Below are 23,114 nucleotides of genomic sequence, written 5' to 3' on the forward strand. Positions count from 1 at the left end.
ATGTCAAGTCTGGATATTAAGTGTCTGGATGCCAAGTGTCTGGATGCCAAGTGCTCTGGGTGAGTGGGTGTCAATTGTCTGGATGTCAAGTCTGGATATTAAGTGTCTGGATGCCAAGTGTCTGGATGCCAAGGCTCTGAATATGACGTCTCTGGATGTCGAGTTGAAGCAGCCGAAATATTTTGCTGCCCTCTCGTGGTTCCTTTCTGCAAATCTTCAATTCCAACGCAAAACCTTGAGCGTTGGATATGTTTAGAGCTGAAACGACTGGCAAACTAAGGCAACGAATCGACCAGCGTTTGTAACCGACTACTTTGTTGTGATTTATAATGGCCTGGACCTCCTTTATGAAAAAAATGGCATCCACCACTGCATCGTGCCTTTCCTGATGGCGAGAAACTCCCTACAAGGCACTTCCAACATGACGCCGTTCATGCCGATGTTGTCAATCAGTCGATGATGTCACCAAGGCATCCCCATCACCTCCCGTCCAGCGGCACATGTGCGAACAGAGATGATACTTCCCCCCCACACCAACTATTTGTGTGTCATTCGATTAGTCGAGTAATTGAACCGATAATAATCGTTAAACTTAAACAATTGAATCTCCCAACTCTGAATACAACTAGCTTGTCTGCCCGTCCTCGGACGGAAGCTGCAATATTTACGAAAAAATTGAGCAGAGTATAATTGTATATTGTGTAAATTTAATGGCAGTGATTCTTGCACAAAACTACATCATAAAACACCTCACTTCATGTCACTGTAGCACTGTATATAACTGACCTTCAATTTGTTCAAAATCACTGCTCTCATACTTTATATTCTCTTCTGCTTTCAGTCGCTGGGGTTGAAATAAATTGGAAATCGATACAATATCTGGAAAATCACCGAGAAATGTCAATTTGACCATAATGTAGAAGCATACATTAGACTAACCTTTTGTCTCAAGTGCTGAAGAAATTTTGACTTAAAACTTTCGTGACTGCAGCAAATAATATTATTTGGTTCTTTCGGTAAAGTCACGTAGATAGACAAATAATAAAATATAAAGTGAAAAAGAAAAACGACAAAAAAAACCACTAATTTACACTGTAGGCTGGTTTTTAATCGGAGTGAGTGTCCTGCAGTCTATAATGTAGACTGTAGCAATGGTTATTAATCTGGGTGAGTGTACTGGCAGTCTATAATGTAGACTGTAGCCTGGTTCTTAACCTCGGTGAGTGCCAGCACACTCACTCCGATTAAGAACCAGGATTAAGAACCAGGCTGAGTCTACATTAGTGTTTTTTGTTTAATTTTTTTCTATCTACATGACTTTACCGAAAGAACCAAAGAATATGAATTCTTGCAGTCACAAAAGTTAAGTAAAATGTTTTTTTAAATTTTAGTTACTTTATTTTTTATTATTTTTCTATCTACGTGACTTTACCGAAAGAACCAAAGAATATGCTGAAGAAATACATCGACACCAAATCCACTTTGGTGCTGCGTAGAATTATTTATTACATTTACTTTCAAAGAAGAAACGTCAAACTTAAAGCGAATTTGCGAAAATAAAAATGTCTTTCCGTTCGACCTTCTGCGCCAGTGTAAAAATCCACCCGCTCATGAATATTAATGACGGGGGGGTGGGGGGGGGCATGTGGAGTGACGTCACGCGCGTTACACACAAACATTCTTGGCTCATTATAGTAGTAACACTACGTTCATTTTCACACAGCTGTATATATTATTGAGAAACGTGAATTTTTAGACCGTTGGAAGTAGCACCATTGCAGGGCCCGCGCAGGTGCTGCTACTTCGGCTCGGCTGCATTTTGCCTTTGCGATTTGTCAAGGTTCAGCCTTTCTGGTTATATATTTAATCGACCACCAGATGAAGAGCTCCCTCGTTGTGTGCGAGCGCTTAACCACGCTGGGCAGTGCAGCTTGGTGAAGGGTAAGGAGGGTGACGGGGCGGTTGGTTCGGAAATCGCACGCCGTGGTTCCCCGGGGGAAGCGATCCGCGCCTCAACGCAGAGCAACGTGACCGATGAGCAATCACTTTTCGTATCGACCGGAGTGACCGGAGAAGGCCCCGCGTAAAACATAAAACACGTTGGTCATAGCACGGGTGTAAAAATAATAAAAAGGAGCATCCGACAGTTTTGTCAGGCGCAGGCAGACTTGCTGCATGCAAGCAGGTCAAGATGTTGAAGAATATTGACTTAAAGCTTTCGTGACTGCAGGAATTCATATTATTTGGGTCTTTCGGTAAAGTCACGTAGATAGGTTCAAAGAAAATAACAAAAAACCACGACGTTTCAATCGCAACGCTTGTGTTGCGATTGTTCTTTTCTTTGAACCTATCTACGTGACTCTACCGAAAGTCCCAAAGAATATGTTGAAGAACGACACCGGCGCGTTAAAGATCCAACAAGAAGACGGGTCGCAGCCCTGCAAACACTGCCCCACCAGCGAGCCTGCAAGCCAGGGCTCCCAGCACCGATGAGAGTGGCTGACTTCCTCCGCCGCCAGACATTAGAGGCGCACGCTGCGCTCCGTGTCTGTGGAGTGGTTCTCGTCCAAACGACGATGACGCCCAACATCTGCGCTTGCAGATGTTCCGTCCCAGTGGTCCTGCTGCCCTGGCTCGGTTGGGGTCAGGTCCTGCAAGCTGACCTGGTCCTCCTTAGGGGGCCCTGCCGGTCTGCATCAGGGGCAGGGAGGTAGAGGAGTGGGGGGCGGAGAAAGACGTCAGCCAGAGTCGACTCAGTGCACTATCATCATCATCATCAGCAGCAGCAGCAGCATCGATATCATCATTATCAGTAGCGTCACCACCACCATCATCATCAACACTAACACTGACCAAGCCACCTTTCTTAACAGTCAAAGCGTCTCCAAATTGCATTTGTTTTCTGATCCGCGCATTCCTAATTGTGCGCACCTTTCAGTTTTGGTTCCGTTTCCTTTGCCAATGTCCACCTTTACAATCGGTGAGAGCGGTTAATATGCTGGCTACCACCCAGACAAGTCCGCTTGAGAATTCCACGGATGTGTGGGTGATCCACCAACCCTTTGCCTCCCAGAGTGCGACATCGCGGGCGCGCGTCGGTACTCCAGCCCCATGACGATGGCGATGAGGATGGCGACGATGGCGACAATGGACTGTGACAACGATAATGCCGGTGTTGGTGACGGCAATAGTGGTGGCGATAATTGTCATCAACAACGACGACGTTGTTGATGACAATTACAACGACAGGCGTGCTTCCAACAATGTCAATTATTGCAGCGATGATTATGACGACGTGACAATGATGTGACGATGACGTGCACAACAATGATGATTATGACGATGATGATGAACAACAATGATGATGATGACAATGATGACGATGATGAGGATAATGAGCGTGACAATGACGATGGCTGATGAAGATGACAATAACGATGATGACTGCGACACCAACAGACGATGACGATTACGACGAGGGCGACAACGAAGACAATGACGGCGATGTTGAAAAACACGGTGGTGCTGGTGGTGGTGATGACAATGGGAAAGTGATCTTTGGATGAAAACAAAAAGCCTGCCGCGCTGACCTTGCATCGCCCCCCAAGTCCATCCCGTCGCGTGCGCCGCCTCCCCCATGACCCCCGCGGCCACCGCGGCCGTCCGTGCCACGGGGCCACCTCGCGTCGCTCTCCACGTCGCTCAGAGTCTCCGGGAGTTCCGCGCCCCTCGTCTCGGGCAGCAGCAGAGCCGCGAGGCCTCCGGCGAAGGCCACGGCGCCGTACAGGAGGCCCGGCAGCGAGGGCCACGCGTCGGCGAGGAGCGCCGCCAGGGGGGCCATGGTGCCGCCCAGGCGAGCCATGGTGCAGACGTAGCCCAGGCCGTTTTGTCTGTCGGTGGTGGGGCACGAGAGGGACAAGATACAGAGAATGAGGGTTGTCATGGTGGTGGTGGTTCTGATGATGGTGGTTGTGTTGTTGCTAGTGGTGGTTCTGATGATGGTGGTGATGTTGGTTGTGTCGTTGCTAGTGGTGGTTTTGATGATGGTGGTGGTGTTGGTTGTGTCGTTGCTAGTGGTGGTTTTGATGATGGTGGTGATGTTGGTTGTGTCGTTGCTAGTGGTGGTTTTGATGATGGTGGTGGTGTTGGTTGTGTCGTTGCTAGTGGTGGTTTTGATGATGGTGGTGATGTTGGTTGTGTCGTTGCTAGTGGTTGTTTTGATGATGGTGGTGATGTTGGTTGTGTCGTTGCTAGTGGTTGTTTTGATGATGATGGTGGTGTTGGTTGTGTCGTTGCTAGTGGTGGTTTTGATGATGGTGGTGATGTTGGTTGTGTCGTTGCTAGTGGTGGTTTTGATGATGGTGGTGGTGTTGGTTGTGTCGTTGCTAGTGGTGGTTTTGATGATGGTGGTGGTGTTGGTTGTGTCGTTGCTAGTGGTGGTTCTGATGATGGTGGTGGTGTTGGTTGTGTCGTTGCTAGTGGTGGTTCTGATGATGGTGGTGGTGTTGGTTGTGTCGTTGGGAGTTCGACACTTCACGTGGCCTAGCCTGGCACAAGCGCCGTGGGGACGTCACCGGCACTTAGTGGTGAATGGCACTTGTTGTTGGTGTTGCGTACCGTGTCAACCCATACGGTTTACCCCGTAGTCTGGTGCAGGGAAATTGAGTTTTTAGGTCCATACGGCGTACAGCCGTTGAAATGCGGGCAAAAATATTTTGCCTCTTTGTGTTTCTCCCTTGTGATGGGACTTTGTGGGATGAACTTTGACATCTATAAGGGGCACGGGGTGACCAATAAGGTCTGAATTGGTCTGTAATAAGGTAGGCACTGGTTAAGGGGGTTGACAGGTATGTCCTGGTTACGAGTGGTGGTCGGGATAGTGGTGGTGGTGGTGGTGGTGTTGTTGTTTGCTCATGGCGTTTGTTCGTTTTGGTGGCATAGCACCGCAGGGAAGTGGGGAATATCTCCGCGGCGTGCAGATACGCCGTGGTGAAGGCCGCCTCCGCCGTGCCCTTCCCTGCGATGGCCGCTACGCTCTTCAGCAGTGACAGCTCTGGAGGACGCAAGGCCACACGTGGGGCCCACAGTCAACGTGCGACTTTGGGCCAACGTTGGATGATCAACGTTGGTCCAACGGCAACCAATAGTTGGTCAAGAATTGCATTGTTTACGATCATCAATCACCTGCAGCATTATAATCATCATCATCAGAAGCATCATTATCAGTTACAGCATCATTAGCAGCCAAAGCAGCAGCATTCCCATCAGACGTGTCAGCAGAAGCATAAGACGGAGCAGCATCATCAGCAGCAGCACTGGTCAAAGCAAGAAGCATCCTCATTCCCATCTGCAGTGACATCAGCAGCAACAGCAGCAGTACACTCATCACGATCAGCAGCATCATCACCGTCATTCTGGTTAGCAAGCAGCCTAGTCCACATGTTCATCCGCAGAATCAACAGCTTCCCCATCATAATCATCAGCAGCAGCAGCATCCGTATTTTAACTGCCACGTAAAACCTTACATTAGAAGAGCATCAGCCATACAGTGATCGGACTTCTAGGGGGATAACGCAGTATGAGTCGCACGGAGAGACAGCCTGGCGCGCCAGGTGCAGGGATTGGATCAACAACTTGGTCTGGGGCTGGGAGGGACAAGAGACTTTGGATCAAGAACTTGGTCTGGGGCCGATTCGGCGTTGGATGAAAGGGCTGCACCAGTGGCTGGATCAGGGGCTGGATGATCCAGGGCTGATGTGGGGGCTGGACCAAGGGGCCTGGTCAGGAGCTCCAGTGTCTTCCTAATTCCTTATGATATTAGGAAGCCACTGGAGCTATGCACTTTTAAATTTAGATTAAAAACTAATTTCTTTATAACCGCTTTGCGTTTCGTTGGTTGTCCTTCCCCCACACCTCCGATGAGCATGGTTGGCTATGTATGGTGTGAAAGAAGTTCAACATACAGGAGGCTGGTTCAAATACTGGACCAGCCGTCGATTAAGGTGCTAACTCGAGTGTCTGGTGCAAACGTTCTGCATCATTACATATCTAAATCCAATGATTCTGGCTCCTTGAATTGGATTAGGAGCTGGATCAGGAGCTAACGCAAGTGCCTGGTGCCAGGGTTCTGGATCCTTGAACTGGATCGGTGGCTTGGATCAGGGGCTTGATCGGTAACTCGAGGGTCCTGGAGCATGGGTGCCGCATCAATTAAACCGCAAACAGGGGCCGGTTGAAATCAAGCGCTGGACGATCGAGCGGCAGTGGTCGTGCGGCTTACCCGCGGGGACGGAGATGCTGATCGCAAGCAGGGCCCCCGTGGCGAGCATCGTGCCCACCTGGCACGGCCGCCTCCCGATTCGCTCCAGCAGCACATAGATGATGATCTTGGCCGGCACCTCGATGGCGCCGAACACAAACTGCGTCGTGTACATGTCGAGCCCCACGCCCGACACGTTCAGGCTGATGCCGTAGTAGGTGAGCGTCGTGCAGAACCTGCGTGCCGGGTCAAGAAGGTGCGCGCAGTTTTTACCGCGACGACGGTGGCCACAGGGGCGGCCCCGTCGAACATTTGGCGCCGGGCAACACCCGTGGATAATAGGGAAAAAACTCTAACAAGAAACTTTCCCTGCTCATTATAAAAAAAGGTTATGAACTGAAAACACACTCCCCCCCCCCCCCCTCCATCTCCATCCTCCACTTTCCACATGCCCTCCTCCACTGCCATGTTGTCAGGTCAGCCAAACGGTCAACTCAGCAAATCTTTCATCCGTATAAATTGGCAAGGGTCATTGTTGGTGTTCATCAGTGCTGAGGTTGTCCTTCCCCCGCACCTCCGATTTGCACGGTTGGCTACGTACGGTGCGAAGGAAGTTCAACGTGCACGTACATCCAGTTGTCGTGTGGCTTTACCCAGTTGCGGTGTAGCTTTACCCAGTTGTGGTGTGGCTTTACCCAGTTGTGGAGTGGCTTTACCCAGTTGTGGTGTGGCTTTACCCAGTTGTGGTGTGGCTTTACCCAGTTGTGGAGTAGCTTTACCCAGTTGTGGTGTGGCTTTACCCAGTCGCGTCGTGGCTTTACCCAGTTGTGGTGTGGCTTTACCCAGTCGCGTCGTGGCTTTACCCAGTTGTGGTGTGGCTTTACCCAGTCGCGTCGTTGCTTTACCGAGGTGTGGTGTGGCTTTACCCCCGTGCACGCACTCCTCGCGCGTGCCCCACACGCACCACACGACGCCCGCGGCCAGGGTGTGCTTGCGCATGCGAGGGGTGCGGAACAGGTGCAGGAAGGTGCTGTTCTGCGTCGTGCGTTCCTTCTCTACCGCGTCCTGCAGGGCCTGGGGGTGGGGGAGGGGGGGTTGCCGCAGGCAACGTCGTGAGCCACCCCGGACCAACTCATGATCAGCACGGTGGTGGTGGTGGTGACGGAAATTTTTTATGACGATTTGTCATCAGCAGCCACGGTCAATCCGGCGGCACACTCGCGAACAAGCGCAGCCTCGCACGCTAACATACGGGTACGCTGATATCGTACAAACACACACACGTGCACACACGGTTACACCGACGCAGATTGACTCACACTGTGCACACAGATACACTGACACACACACACACACATGCAATGGCACGCCCACTCAGACGTGTCCTTCTCCCGTACCTCCAATTAGCGTGGTTGGCTACGTACGGTGCGAAAGAAGTTCAACGTACATACACTGCTGGATGAAGGCCACCCCAAGCCATTGCCACGCACAAGGTCAATCCCTTGAAAACAATGCCAATCGCCACCAGAGACGAACATGCTTGTGTGAAGGCAGTGATACTGGAGGTCGTGGGTTCGACCCTGACGCCTGTATATTTGGAGTTGCACCACGTACCTCCACGGTGACCTCGCTCCCAAACTTGGTCCGCCCGTTGATGCGCGCACAGAGGCTCAGGTTGCGATGTGCCTCTCTCGCCCGGCCCCTGACGAGCAACCACCTAGGAGACTCGGGGATAAACCTATCCCGGGAAGGTGGGAGGAGGTGGGAGGAGGTGGGAGGAGGTGAAAGGAGAGACGAGATGGTGGTTAGGGCGGTTGGCGGGGAGAAGATGCGACACAGGAGTCGTGCACAAAGACAAAGATCCCCCCTATAGCCTTTACAGACTGTTGAGGCAAGTGCTGTTAGCGAGCATCTATGAAGGCCGGCATGGTACACGAGGGGGTGGATGGCCAGCACCGCGCCCAGCCGCGTTTGTTTCCCTAGTGGCGATGTTTACACACCGCACCAGGTACTAATTTGAGGCTGAGTCGACATAGGGGAGGCCCAGGACCGGTTCAGATCGTTTTGTGTGGGGGAGAGAAATAGCGGAAGATGGGCGGATGTGTATCATGGCAATACAATTCTTGATAAAATGTCGAAACATTTGATCAAATTTCGCGACGATCTTTCACCCCCTCTCGTCTTGTGCCTGGACGCATCGACTCAAATTAATTAAATCAGTACTCTTGGTATTCGCAGTATTATTATCATCATTGCGCAAGGCTATCACGAAGGTGCTGTTTCACAGATGAGTACCGCAATATCGTCTGCAGTAGTGTTACAGAAGACAGCGATGCTGCGATGTGGCCTCATCCAACTATTGTCGGTAATTTACGAAGTCATTTATTTGAAAAAGACGAATGTGGACAACCGCGATGCCAGTACACAAGGCTTACACCTTTTTTGAATGTCACGGGATTTTTAACGTCCACTGTGAAACAGACTTTGTTTTAAATTGTTAAATAACCCGCAGTATTAACCAGGGCGGTCGCTGGGTGCGAACCGCAAACCTCTGCCAGAGAGCGGAAAACGCGCAACCACTTGGCCCCATCTCCGACCGAGGGTCGAGCAAGTCCACCCTCCTCGCGGCTGCTCACCCCCACCACCTCCAGCCCCTCCCCAACCTCGGCGCTCACCACCAGGTGAGGATGCAGAAGTAAATGGGTGACGTGACCACGAGCTGCAGCTCCTGCCAGCCCCGCAGGAGGTAGGCGAGCAGCCCCAGCGTCATGTTCCCCGTGCTCCACGCGAAGCCGCCCGACGTCCCCGCGAACGTGCGGTGCCCCTGGTCCAGCCACTCGACGCCTACACGCACAGCGGCGGCGCACGCTCCGAGACGCTCACACCAACTACGCATTCGTGCTGCTGCTGGTGGTGGTGGGTGCCAATGTTGGTCGTGGTGATGGTGGCGGTGCTGCTGGTCCAGCCACGTGTCAATGTCGGTCGTGGTGATGGTGGCGGTGCTGCTGGTCCAGCCACGTGTCAATGTCGGTCGTGGTGATGGTGGCGGTGCTGCTGGTCCAGCCACGTGTCAATGTTGGTCGTGGTGATGGTGGCGGTGCTGCTGGTCCAGCCACGTGTCAATGTCGGTCGTGGTGATGGTGGCGGTGCTGCTGGTCCAGCCACGTGTCAATGTCGGTCGTGGTGATGGTGGCGGTGCTGCTGGTCCAGCCACGTGTCAATGTCGGTCGTGGTGATGGTGGCGGTGCTGCTGGTCCAGCCACGTGTCAATGTCGGTCGTGGTGATGGTGGCGGTGCTGCTGGTCCAGACACGTGTCAATGTCGGTCGTGGTGATGGTGGCGGTGCTGCTGGTCCAGCCACGTGTCAATGTTGGTCGTGGTGATGGTGGCGGTGCTGCTGGTCCAGACACGTGTCAATGTCGGTCGTGGTGATGGTGGCGGTGCTGCTGGTCCAGCCACGTGTCAATGTTGGTCGTGGTGATGGTGGCGGTGCTGCTGGTCCAGCCACGTGTCAATGTTGGTCGTGGTGATGGTGGCGGTGCTGCTGGTCCAGACACGTGTCAATGTCGGTCGTGGTGATGGTGGCGGTGCTGCTGGTCCAGCCACGTGTCAATGTTGGTCGTGGTGATGGTGGCGGTGCTGCTGGTCCAGCCACGTGTCAATGTTGGTCGTGGTGATGGTGGCGGTGCTGCTGGTCCAGCCACGTGTCAATGTCGGTCGTGGTGATGGTGGCGGTGCTGCTGGTCCAGCCACGTGTCAATGTCGGTCGTGGTGATGGTGGCGGTGCTGCTGGTCCAGCCACGTGTCAATGTCGGTCGTGGTGATGGTGGTGGTGCTGCTGGTCCAGTCACGTGTCAATGTCGGTCGTCGTGATAGTGTCGATGTGGATAGTAGTGGTTGTTGTGGTGGTGGTGGTGTCAAAATTGATGGTGGTAGTGGTGGTGGTGACAGCGCTCTATGGTGTTGCTGGTGGGTCTCGTGTTGATAGCGATGCCGGTGCTGGTGGCGCGGCGAGGGAGACGATGGTGTGAACCACACACTGAGCGACAGGGTGTTGACGATGATGCCGGACAGAGACACCCCCAGGAGGAAGCGCATGGCCGTGAAGGAGCTGAAGGTCGGCGCCCACGTGGCCGCCGTCCCCGTCACCGCGTTGAGGACGTAGGAAGCGAGCAGCGCGTTCCTGCGGCCGTACCTGCCGCCGCCGCCACGGCCCGAGCGGGGAGAAGTCAGCGTCACTCGAAGGAGAAACTCGGGAGACTAAGTCCAGAGGTGACGCCACGAGGGTGGTTAGGCGGGGGGGGCGGGTTGGGGGGGCAAAAAGAGGGGGAGGGAGGGGGGGTATCATCCCCTCCACTTGGCAGATTGGACGTAGCATGATGATGAAGGCCGCTTGTGTTGCAATCGAAACGTCGTGGGTTTTTTGCTTTTATTATTTTCAATAAAATTGTATTTTTAATTTTATTTAACAATTTATATTTTTATCGTGGTTTTATTTGCCCTTATTATTTAAAATTTTGTAATTATATATATTTATTAAATAAATTATTTTATTATTTTGTTTTCTATCTACGTGACTTTACCGAAAGAACCAAGAATATGAATTCCTGCAGTCACGAAAGTTTCAAGTCAAAATTTGGAAGTAGCAAATCAGGCAGAGTTCGACTCCCGGCCACGGCTAACAATGGTGGAGTGATATCTGAATCGGTCCCGAGTCTTCGCTCACCTTTACCAGCCCACAGTGGCCAATTGTTCATGATAACGTTCAGAACGCTCGAACGACTCCCACGACGACTGAAACGGCACGGGAAGGCCTTCACCCATCAACGGATTTGGGGGGGGGGGTGCTGTAAATTGTTTAACGTAATTCATTTAAACAAAACAAAAAAGACACCACCAATAACATTTGCCACCGCCCCGATGGCGTGAAGTGTGGAGTTTTGGAGCAAGGGGTTGAACGATCAAGACGAGATCAGTGAAACTCTCCCACGAGCCCATCTGTGCAGATATTTTGAGCGGTGCCATCGCCACGCGACCCACCTGGCGCGCCGCGCTCCGTTAGCGGGCACTTGTTTGGGGATGTGCGACGGTGGTGCGCTGGATCGCGGTACCTGTCGGAGAGATACCCGAAGACCAAGGACCCCAGCATGACCCCGGCCATGAAGAGGGTCAGGGAGAGGTGGTTCAGCGCCTTGTGCTCACAAACCAGGTCCCACTGTGGGAAAAGGGAGGTGGGGGAGGGGAGTTGGGAGCGGTGTCACAGTGTGTTGATGCCAGTCCTTGCTTCCAAGCGCAGACGCGCGCCGCCCGTGCACGTTACCTGCGTCACCACGGTCTCCGTGAACTGCCGGCGGTCGTACTCCCACCCGGAAGGACAGGGCACCGCCTCGCTCGAATTGCGCCACGGGCTCCCAGAAGCGTTCGTCCCCGCGGCCTCGCGGAGGCTGCAAGCGCTCAGGCCCTGCTCGTCATCGTCTCGCCAAGCGGGCTGCCCGCCCCACGTCGCCGCCGGGCCGCTGCCGTTATCCAGCGACGCGGCGGTCGGAGAGTTGGGGTGGCGGCAGCGGTGGTGCGGCGTAGCGCCGATGAAGTTGTAGACCATCAGGTGCCAGGGCAGCACGAGGCGCGGCACGAGGAGGAGGACCGTGAGCCACAGCTGGAAGCGGCTGAACCCCCCCGCGGCGCTCAGAGCCTCTTCGAAGTTCATGGCGATCGAAGTTGGCTCTCGTTCGCCTGACACCGGAGCACCCGGAGAGAAAAAAAAAACACCCGTGCGAGGGGGAAACACTCTATCCCCTACAGACGGGACAGGTGGCGTGTCTACACGTTTGCTTTATTGGGTCCTGGCAAGCGATGGGATGGCACCTCAATGCCCACTGGAATGGGGTTTCGCAGCATTTGTGCTATAACCCACTAAACCCGAGCTGCCTCCAGTGCCGGATTACAGGCCACGTGCAGCATAGCCTCTATCACACGACACGTGGCTGGCTGTAAGAGATGGTGGCAGATGGCTCTGGTGACAGAGTGGCAGCCAAAGCACGGAACACGCCCGATAGAACGAACGACCACCTCGGAAACGGATTGGCGAGATCAGCTCGTAATGCAGGAGGAGCGAGATGGATCTGTGGTGTCTCAGGGCGACCTGTGTGAAGTGCTGATGTCGTGGGGGCGAGGCCTTCATCTAGCAGTGGATAGGTCGTGGCTGCTGATTATGTGGCCCCCCACAATAAAGGCCACCGGGGTGTGTTCATGTCTCGCATACTTTTACCTTTGTTTAGAAAACGAAATTGTTGCTGTTCTTGATATTCAGTACGGTGTGTTTTAGTCAGATTGACCCGATACACAACTCATTACTGCAAGCGCCAGCTGAGTTAATGTTTAATGCATTGGGTTGTGGTGGCTTTGTCGTATAAATTATTGTTGGATTTTAATCACTCATTAAACATTCTGATTATTTGTGACCCAACGCACAAAGAATTAGTGTCTGGGTGGATCGTTAAGTCGGAGGATCGTGGGAGGTGCCGACGGCTTGGGGAGGGAGGCCATCATCTCGCAGTGGATTCTTCATGGATGATGACTGATTAACTAAAAAAATATATAGCCCATTAAAAGATCATTCATAGAGCACAATCGACCAAACGTCCCAATGCAGAAACTAACCGAAACATATTATTGAGTTTCCCATAGGTAGCTGCTACATACAAGTTCCGTCGGCTTCGTCATGACAAATTGATTCGTCGAATATTATTGACTTCTACAGTTTGTCACGGACAGACTGTTCGGAAGCTCCGAGCACGTGGAGCGGAAACGTCGGACATTGTGCGAACAAAACCACACGGCACAAGGAAAGATCACACTGGTCAACACACTTTTTCTGGCATAAGGTATTCCAACGGTTGTAAGGTAATTTTGGAGATATCAAATATTGCATTTTCAATAAAAACTGCAGAAGAAAAACATTAAATAAATGTGGATATCTACATAAAATGATATTATAAACACACTATCCTAAAAATACAGCAACATATTTTAACACTAAAGCAGTCACTGACTCGCAACAACTTGCAATCATAAGTGACAGAGTTAATTTCGGATAAAATCAATGAAAATGGGGTATGCCGATAGCATAAAATGAGATGTGATAGAGCAAATCTGAGATCAGATTTGGAATCAGCACCCTGAAATTAGTCTAAAACAGCTGCAAAAGTCCAGGCCAGAAAAAATTGGGTTTTTTTTGTTGACCAGTGTCATCAACCAATAAACACGTGGCGGCAGGCTGGGCCGGCGGTACCGCGTGTGCCGCATGCGAAGAGGACCCAGGGTTTCATTGGGGCACTCGGGGCACGTTTCTGCTGCGCGACCTGTTGGGTTGCCAATCTTTTTTTGGCGTCATTACACGAGAAAAGGAGCCACCATGCAGTGGTGATGTGGAGCATGGGGTGTTAGACTCTAGCGCGCGGGTCGGCGCACAACAGACCAGGGCCGAGGCAGCTGTTATCTTCTATTAATTCTGTAAACGTTGACTTGGTACACAGCGAGTGCGGGGCGATCAGTTGGAAATGTAAACGAGATCTATCAAAGCGGGCGAGGAGGAGGAATGGTCTGAGTAAAGGTGGGGTGAATCTCACGTATTGTTACATTGAAATGTGCCACCCAAGTTTGATACCCGGCCACGGCTAACGTCAACAGGAAAGCGGCAGCTGAACCGGGCCCCGTGGCATTGCCACGACTAGGGGTGTTCGGCAACCAAAATAACAAGAAGAGGCATTTTTTTTCTCGAATTCGGTAAAAAAACCCTCAATATATCAAGAACCGCAATGCAACCGAGTGGTTCCTTAATAAATATCGTCACAAAGCGGTCCTTAAAGAGCCGCATGCGGCTCTGCTGCAAGTTGCCGGCCCTTGGCATGACCAAATCACCCTCGCGCCCCACTCCACAGCTTTGCCAAAGCGTACTTACCAGCGTGGTGAAGTATGGTCAAACATCCACCACGATCGACAATGAGTGGTGGTGAGGCCTTTCTTCATCCAGCGGTAGAAAGGTGCATCCAGCGGTAGAAATGTGTATTTTAAATAAACACACGTGGGTGATGGTGAAGATTGAGTTATGGTGACTTTATAATTGCAAATGTAGTTATCAATGCTGCTTGTTGATGGTGAAGATTGAGTTATGGTGACTTTATAATTGCAAATGTAGTTATCAATGCTGCTTGTTGATGGTGAAGATTGAGTTATGGTGACTTTATTAATGTTATCAATGCTGCTTGTTGATGGTGAAGATTGAGTTATGGTGACTTTATAATTGCAAATGTAGTTATCAATGCTGCTTGTTGATGGTGAAGATTGAGTTATGGTGACTTTCTAATCGCAAATGTAGTTATCAATGCTGCTTGTTGATGGTGAAGATTGAGTTATGGTGACTTTCTAATCGCAAATGTAGTTATCAATGCTGCTTGTTGATGGTGAAGATTGAGTTATGGTGACTTTATAATTGCAAATGTAGTTATCAATGCTGCTTGTTGATGGTGAAGATTGAGTTATGGTGACTTTATTAATGTTATCAATGCTGCTTGTTGATGGTGAAGATTGAGTTATGGTGACTTTATAATTGCAAATGTAGTTATCAATGCTGCTTGTTGATGGTGAAGATTGAGTTATGGTGACTTTCTAATCGCAAATGTAGTTATCAATGCTGCTTGTTGATGGTGAAGATTGAGTTATGGTGACTTTCTAATCGCAAATGTAGTTATCAATGCTGCTTGTGTATTGTGATTACTGGTGATGACCGATGATGTTGAGGTTCGGGCTGACAATCACGGGCACGCGTACTCCCCACGGTGCATTCGCGGAACAATCCACCTCCCTACCACACCTGGCCCTCCACGTACAATCAATTACTCATCCCGTCAGCCACACGACCGCGTTGGGTGCGCGCGGTTTCTATCGGCACGGAGTAAACACGAGGGGACAACTCTGGACCGGTCACCCTCATTCGGCGACTCTTCGGCCACCGGTGAACTTTGACGCCGCCACTGAAACTCTCCACGAGAACGCGACGACTCCCCCACCCTCACCTGCTCGGTGCTCTCCTCTCCACTCCAGCGTTGCTCCTCGCCTGTCTCCCAGTGTGCTTGTGTGTGTGTCTCTCTCTCTCACAGTGTCTCCCCCCCCCCCGCCACATATCTGCTCCTCCCCAGATCTCTTCCCCAGCCCCCTGTACCCGGTCGCACCGTCAAGCACGAGATTGCAGGCGGGTGAGGGTGGGGGGAACTCCACGTTCAGTAGTGAATGTGACGCGTCTCACGGTCCCATGACCCCGCTTACTCCAGGCGCCTGACCACGCGGATCGCGTCCGTGAGTGAGCGTCTTTGTTCTCCGCCTGCTCGCCACTCAGAGCCACAGGGAGGTTGGATGTGGCGGGGGGGGGGAGTCTGATGCTGCTGCTGGACAGTTATGGGTGGACGTCCTCCGGACGACTGCATCGATTTTCACCGAATCAAACGCCTATGCGACGAAAGATAAGAACGAGCCAAGAAGCAGATATAGCAAATGCGCTCTCTGCTGCGATTTCTCGTATGTTGAACTTCTTTCGCACCGTACGTGGCCAACCGTGCTAATCGGAGGTCCTCTGGTTGTGGTGTTCGTGGGGTGGACGTCTTAATTAGTAGACGTTCTCGAGTTAAATGTGTGGTAGTGTGGTGATGGCGGTGATGGCGCTCATGGAGGTAGTGGGGTGGTGGTGTTTGTGTGGTCCGTCATCTCGGGCATTTAATCCATTACACCTAGGCCTGCCCCTTCACCTGACAGCAGCAAGCCTTCGAATAATCCACGTGGTCTCAAAGTGCACCTAGCCTGGCACAGGCGCTGTGGTGACGTCACCGCCACTTAAGTGGCAAAAGGAAGCTGCTGCTGCTGTAAGGGACGCCGATATGCGATCCCTAATAAGCGTATAACGACTTGAGTTAAAATGAAGGTGATCGATTCCAATTGGCGACCTGTCACATAGAGAGGTGGCGTTACACAATCTGCCTGGGGGGGTGGTTTGGGTCTCGTTGGTTCACTTGATGCGAGCGTGGCCAGGAATTGAACCTGGGGGCCGTCAGGTTCAGAGCAAATACCGGTCAACTCCTTATCAGTGCCCTACACCTTATTACAGACCAACTCAGACATTATTGGTCACCCCGTGCCCTTATAAAGCTCAACGTCCATCCTACAAAGTTACTTCACAAGGGAGAAACACCAATATATATTTTTGTTAAAACTCAACTAACCTGTACAAGAATACGGGTAAGCCGTATGGGTTGACAGGAATGAGAGCGCACCAACCACCATAACACTGCCACCCGTGCTCACATAAAATGTGCTCACATAAAATGTGCTCACATCCAGCTTGTACACATAACAAATGCTTGAACGCCGAATACATATTTTTTTTTTATGAATAATTGACACGTAGAAGCACTCTTTAAAAGAGCTATGTCGATTGTTGGGAGAGAGGCCGAATAATCAACCCATTGAGTCGTTGTGAAATTCACTTCTGGGGCCATTGTTCGGTTCGAGAGGCTTGGCCAAACGAGGAGTTCCAGGACATTTCTTCATCTCCCAACAACAGCCGCCATTCACCTGCTCTGGCGACGGCATCACCATGGCATTTGTTCCAGGCACTTTGAGGCCACGTGAAGTGTCAAAGCCACTATGGCAGGACGTCCTGGGACATACCCAAGGCGTGAAAGGTTCAACCAACCGAGATGACCGACTGTGGCACCACGTGCGCTGCCCCACTCCTCATCGCTGTTTTATACATTGCTGGAGGGCGATTGCCCCCAACTGCCCAGTAGCGTCCTTCACGAGCCTTCTCCACAGGCCGATCTCGACATAGCCGGTATCGGTCATCGGCAAGTTCATTCCGCCGCAAGTCCTCTTGTACCACATCAGGGCACTCTCCCCTACAGCTCGCTGCTTGCCCATTTAGCCCATGACACGACTCCCGATAGCACAAACGCGATTTTAAATGCGGGTGGAAATCCACTACGATAGAAACAAACACAGAAGCCGCCACCACACGATGAATCATTCGGTGCGTGACATTGTCAGCCGAGCTGCTGATCAGTTTATTTTGCGGTGAAATGTCAATCCGTAAGGCCATGCGCAGCAGCATTCACAAATGTCTACGCGTCTTCGTGCACTCAGCGATGGCTCCAGAAGCTTAGCGCGGGAGAGCCAGCCTTGCCCACCGCATCGCCCCTAGGAGGTGTAACAATTTGCTGACGATTTTAAAAGAATTACCGCCGCGATACGGAGCCGCGATTCCATTCAAGAACAGAGCTTTAAAAAAGAATATCCATTTGCGGATATTGTTAACATTTCCGTAAATGAAACGCTCTCTCGTGGCTGCAGGGGTCAGACGTCGGTTCTTGCAAACGCGATTCGATGGAAGCTTCGCGAGATTAAGAATCGATGCCGACTGATGCGTCGTTACACCTCTAATGGGTGGCACGGGTGAAAAGCAGGTAACCTATGAATAAGACGTACATTGTTTTTTTTCATATGAAGTAACTTGTCATTTCCCGTACGAGAAAGTAAACGTATTTACTGTAATATAGTCCCCATCATGCGTGAAAATGTTTAAGTAAACCTCCAATACAGCGTATTCCTTGTACACACACGTACGACCACACCAAGTCCGGATTACTCATCAATCACGGATTCACCTCCCAATGTTAAGCATTTGCCAAATGATCGCCTTTGCCCAATGCGCGACCGAAAACAAATTCACTCGAAGCTACGTTTCCAAAGGAGGTATCAAAAATCAAAAAGACCACCAACAACATAAAAACCAGACATCGTTTGCTCACAAATGCTAAAATCTACCAAATCATAATTTTCGGTCTCGCCAAAGGCCCTAAAAACACACGTGTGTCGGCGAGACGCGGAGAAGTGAGCGGCGCGGCAGGGGCAGTGGAGGGCAGGGAAGGGCATGGAAGGGCAGGGGACTTTTGAGGGTGGATCGGCAGAAGGCACGGCAAGGAGTGACGAGTCCCTGGCGGCGTGAACAGTCTGTGAGCCAGAGCAGATATTGGTACTCGCCTGAGGTAGCAACAAATATATCGTCCCAATTTACTTACACGGCCAGTACGAGTAAACTTACTGGATAAGCCACTCATTTCTGATGGTGACCGCGTAATCCGCTGTGAATGGTGACAGAGATAAATCAGCACCACAAAAGCTATGCCAACCTCTCAGGTGGTGCGGGACAAGTGAAATATCAGGTTCGGGGCCGATGGACTACGACTACAAGGGGCTGTGACCGAGGCAACGGCACGGCACCGCCCATGATCGAACCCAAGCACGTTGAACACAGCCTTTGCGCGATCAACTCCAGCGGGCAGTCATCTCCGCCGACCCTAGGGTGGAAGTAAAACACCGTCGTTGCAATCACTGTGATTTCTTGTTAGGCTATCGTAAAACGTTTCAACGTACCGGCTAGCATCTGCATTTTTTGTCAGACGTGTGTGAGCGTATGCAAAAGTTCGGTGAGAAATTTCTTGCCAAATAAAATGGCCAATTTCATTAAAGCGATGTTCATGTCATTTTTTTATCATTTGTAGTTTATGGTTTATATTCTATCTCATTTGTATCATCCATTTTGTTTGCACCAACTCATTTGAATCATCCGTCTCGTTGGTACTGAACGACCGCTACAAAAATCCACGCGAGACAAGGGCAGCAACCACAAAGCTTCCATTATTTCGGTTCCGTGTATAGCGGTGATCCTCCTGTTGAGGCCGCCCTCACCAATGGCTGAAGGCCGCCGAACAGAGATGAGCACCACCCAAACGTGTGCCTGAATGGCGAGAGACGCTTTTGACCTGAATAGACCTGTATGCATGTTGAATTTTTTTCCCACCGTACGTAGCCATCCACGCTAATCAGAGGTGCGGGGGAAGGACAAAAAACTAAACACAAAAAGCTGTCAGTAGGGACCCGATGAGACTAAAGGTGTCAAACAAAAAATCTGACACAGCTACCGGCCATTTCTCTCCTGGACCGTAGTTTGGAAACGTTTTCGGTGACGCGACAAACGATTAAGAGACCCCAACCGTTCGTCTGTGCGGTTACAGAGCAGCGAGAAAAGAAATGGCGTTCGACACGATCGGAAGTGAGAAGCTCGCTAAAGAAATAACGAGAACACCCCGAGAGGAAATGGAACTGTAGCGAGTTATACAGAGTGCACACATGGAGATGTTACAGAATCTACCACTGGGCGTTCATGATGGCTGAGAGGATATATATATATTAAGACAACATTAATTTGTTGCTCGACTTAAAAAATACATGTTTATATGTTTCTTTATTTTCTTTTGAGGGGAGATTCTTGCTTGAGCTTTCGAGTGATGACACTCCACCTGGCACAGCCGCCCCCCCCTCCCGCCCCCATCTCTGCGATCATTGTCTTCTCAAGCGAACATGGTCACGTGGAGGAACTGTGGAGACAAATGCGACGTCATGTGTTACAGACGCTGCTACTACGACAACTACTGCTGGTGTAGGTGGTAGATGTGGCGGTGGCAATTGCATGTGCGGAGTGGTGGTGTAGCGGCTAGCACGCTGCGCTACGAACCCGGCGACCCGAATTTGATTTCCGCTCATGACCAATACCAGTGACGAATAACTGAATTGCTACCTGGAGCTCCCCTAGGTAGACTCAACCTCAAATGAGCACCTGGTGTGGTGTGTAAACATCGCCACTGGGGAGACAAAGGTGGTCGGGCGTGGTGTGCTGGCCATTTAACCCTCTTTGTTGTTCCGGCCTTCATAGGTGCTCGCTAACAGCACTTTCCCCAATAGTCTGTTAAGGCTATATGGGGGATCTTTGTCTGTGGTAGCAATTGCCCCTAGGGTTGCCACCTTTGAGTCACAAATAACAAGGACATATCACAGGAGAGAGACTCTCGCTAAACTGCAAGTGCATCGTCTTGAGTGGTGTACTGCGTTATTGCGCAACGGACAAGAATTGGGATTTTTTTACCTCCCGGGAAGACAAACAGATTTCGCAGGACAACAGCTGCCTCAACAAGAGGTCCGTCCTCAGAAAACCAGGACAGGTGGCAACCCTAGCTGCTGCCGCTACTGCTGCTAATGGTAACGGTGCGGGAGATGGAGGCAGCCGTTGGGTCGGCAAGGAGGTCGCCTGACAGCAGCCGCCGGTTCCCATCGCCGCATGTGACGATGTAAATCACGTAGAGGTTGAAGCCTCAATACGCCATAATCAAACAAATTGTGGGGCGATATTGCCTCTCTCTATGCGCTGCGTTATTGACGAATGTGCTGCGATAAATGGACCTTTACGCGAAACGTTGGCAATACAATACTTTTTTTTACGGAAGTGCTATTTGCTGAATGTGTCAAGTTTTTTCAGTCGCCATAAGAGCTGTGGGTCCGTAACCACAAACCCAATCGCCATGGCGATGTGCGTGAGCGGGCAAAAAAACGACGATTAGCGAAAGGACTCGCCGCGTCCTGCCCCAATGCCATTACCTGTGGGAGGTTCAGATTGATCTTCTCGTTACCATCCTTCTCCAAGGCTTGGAATGTACCTGCACGTGGGAGAGAGGGCAGAGGACGGATGTTGGCATAGAAGAGAGGAAGGGGAGACATACGGATTAACCAAAGCGGTCAGCTAAATGACCTCTCCACTAGAATCACGACCACCACTGACACCAACATGATTTATGTGTTCAGTTTGTTGTCCTTCCCACGCACCTCCGATCAGCACGGTTGGCTACGTACGGTGCAAACGAAGTTCAACGTATACGTACATACAACATCCACATCACCACCACCTGGGCCCTCTGCCGTGACCCCCCCACAACACTCCCAAGTTATCATGCTCCCAAGTCATGGGGGTGAGCATGGTGGAGGTGGGAGGTGGAGCGTTCGGGGAGGTGACTCACGGAACATGGTCTCCAGGCGGACGAGGCAGCACACGTAGTTGTCAAAATCGATGGTGATGCCGTTCTCGCCGTCCGCGTAGCGGGTCGTGACGATCTGGTTCAGCTTCTCGTTCAGGCGGAATCCTGGGGCGGCGAGCGAGACCGGGGACCAGGAGAGGGTGGGATGGTGGGGGGAGGGGGCAGTGAGTGTGTGTGCTCATGTGCGTATGTGCTCGCGAGCATGTGTGTGTGCGCACGTGTGAGTATGTGCGCGTGTGTGCGCGTGCACACCTGCTGCTTCGAGCGCCAATCGCATCTCCATGGAGTTCATGGTTCCCGTGCTGTCCGTGTCGTACTCGAGGAAGATTTGCTATGGACACAAATGCACATACACGCACATACACGCACATACACGCACGCACACACACGCACATACACGCACATACACGCACGCACGCAAGCACACACAGGGGCGTTATCCCAATATAGCAGGACCCTCCTGAAAGGGATTTTCGCGACTCGGTAAAACCTTTGGTTGGTAATTAAAGGTCGTTGTTATTATTATATTATCATAGCCCATGACCAGATCGCTCAGAATGTGTCTTATCTTAGACCTCGGAAGCTAAGTGGAGTTGAGCCTGGAAAGTGCTTTGGCCGGGAGGCCACGGTGTGCAAAAGGCAAAGGCGTTGTGGCCAACTGTGGGCTGTAGAGGGTAGTCGTGGGCCGTTGTGGGCATTGCAGCAAAATCCGATTGTTGCTCTGCACTCCCTTCGAATGACGTGTCCATTGTCTCACAATGGGCCGTAAGGTGTGGGGAAGCACTCATCCAGCAGTGGATTGGCAAAGAAAGACATGCTACGCACGTGTGTCGTTAAAACGAGCGTCGCACCTGCCAATTCTTGATCTTCTTCCACAGGAAGTTGAACTCCTTCACGCCAAGCTTGGCAGTGCCGTCTTTCTGCAGCGATTGTAAAGGAACAAACGTCTCCACGCACACCACGCACAGAGATGGCATCGTGTGGAATTGCGGGGGTGGCGGGTTGTAGGCGGACACAAATCAATTGGAGGTAGGTAGCAGCTCTCCGACGTGTTTTCGGGTTTCACCGTGCGCTGTTCGGCACGGTCTCCGAAAGCTTCGCTCCACACACGTTGGGAGCTTTTTCAGGAACCGAAGCTTTCCCTCAAGGCGGCGATTACATTGCTGTGTCTGTGTGCCCGCACACTCGCATGCGCCAAGTGATTTGGCAAAGGACCACATGTTGTCCCCGTGGTCGCGTCGATTTTCCTCCCGGTTTTTCCACCCTCCACATTTATAAGAGAGCATTTGGCAGCTATGCATTTACACAAAATAAGCCACTTCGTTGAGTGATCACTTGTGGCTAGGTCGCTTCAGAAAAATACCTACATAGCTCAGTGGGACTTACCTGGTATAATAAAAAGAGTTTAGTTTAGTTTTAGTACTGGCTAGTGGCAGGGTGTGTGCGTGTGACATGCCATGTGATGCTAACCTGACAACCTCATTACACGTGTCGCGCCGGATTTAACAGGCGCTCGCTAACATCGCTCTTCCCTGTTGGTCGACAAGGATACATCCATGAGCGAGACCATGCTGCGGCACGCTTCCAGCCCAAAGCCATCCGTCTTCAGGTTGGCATCTATTGCACAGATACACACACACATTCACACACACAATGTCAACACGTATGTATGACGAACCATAAGTAGCCAACCAAAATACCCACTACACTAATGTTACTTGGTAAATGTCAACAGGTGAACAAAAGACCAAAGAAAAAGATCCCCTTCATAGCCTTAACAGATTGTCGGGGAAAGTGCTGTTAGCGGGCACCTATGAAGGCCAGCACGGCACACGAGGGGGTGGGTGGCCAGCTCCACGCCGAGTCGAACTCGGGGAGGCCCA

At 51.3% G+C, this 23,114-nt stretch overlaps 2 protein-coding genes across 2 annotated transcripts in view; both read right to left on the reverse strand.

Moving 5' to 3' along the window:
• Positions 1–1,481: 1,481 nt before the first annotated feature.
• Positions 1,482–15,401, reverse strand: LOC144720010 (solute carrier family 22 member 7-like). The gene is made up of 11 exons (XM_078596425.1): positions 15,334–15,401; positions 11,580–11,992; positions 11,371–11,474; positions 10,300–10,454; positions 8,935–9,103; positions 7,874–7,997; positions 7,224–7,333; positions 6,281–6,495; positions 4,945–5,053; positions 3,591–3,890; positions 1,482–2,691 (listed from the first exon to the last, which is right to left on the reverse strand). The coding sequence occupies exons 2-11, from the start codon at positions 11,964–11,966 to the stop codon at positions 2,523–2,525; spliced, it is 1,842 nt and encodes a 613-aa protein (XP_078452551.1). The 5' UTR covers positions 11,967–11,992; positions 15,334–15,401; the 3' UTR covers positions 1,482–2,522.
• A 1,931-nt stretch (positions 15,402–17,332) lies between these two features.
• LOC144720011 (calpain-1 catalytic subunit-like) overlaps positions 17,333–23,114 on the reverse strand; it is a 42,073-nt gene continuing 36,291 nt past the window's right edge. Inside the window, exons 17-22 of the mRNA XM_078596426.1 lie at positions 22,784–22,848; positions 22,083–22,151; positions 21,484–21,562; positions 21,214–21,336; positions 20,798–20,856; positions 17,333–19,743 (exon numbers count right to left, since the gene is read on the reverse strand). Coding sequence (XP_078452552.1) covers positions 19,717–19,743; positions 20,798–20,856; positions 21,214–21,336; positions 21,484–21,562; positions 22,083–22,151; positions 22,784–22,848 — 422 coding nt within the window. The 3' untranslated portion in view covers positions 17,333–19,716. The remainder of the gene's footprint in view (positions 19,744–20,797; positions 20,857–21,213; positions 21,337–21,483; positions 21,563–22,082; positions 22,152–22,783; positions 22,849–23,114) is intronic.

Source organism: Lampetra planeri, chromosome 7, assembly GCF_965212315.1.
Source record: "Lampetra planeri chromosome 7, kcLamPlan1.2.h2, whole genome shotgun sequence".
Taxonomy (NCBI): Eukaryota; Metazoa; Chordata; class Hyperoartia; order Petromyzontiformes; family Petromyzontidae; genus Lampetra; species Lampetra planeri.

Bases quoted from the DNA above. Each gene is read 5' to 3' on its own strand.
- LOC144720010 (XM_078596425.1), bottom strand. From the start codon at position 11,966: ATGAACTTCGAAGAGGCTCTGAGCGCCGCGGGGGGGTTCAGCCGCTTC. The intron at 7,334-7,873 runs GTACGTGGTGCA...CCCCACCCCCAG, and splicing joins GGAGCGAGGTCACCGTGGAG to GCCCTGCAGGACGCGGTAGA. The intron at 6,496-7,223 runs GTGCGTGTGGGG...CCCGGCACGCAG, and splicing joins CTGGCCGCGGGCGTCGTGTG to GTTCTGCACGACGCTCACCT.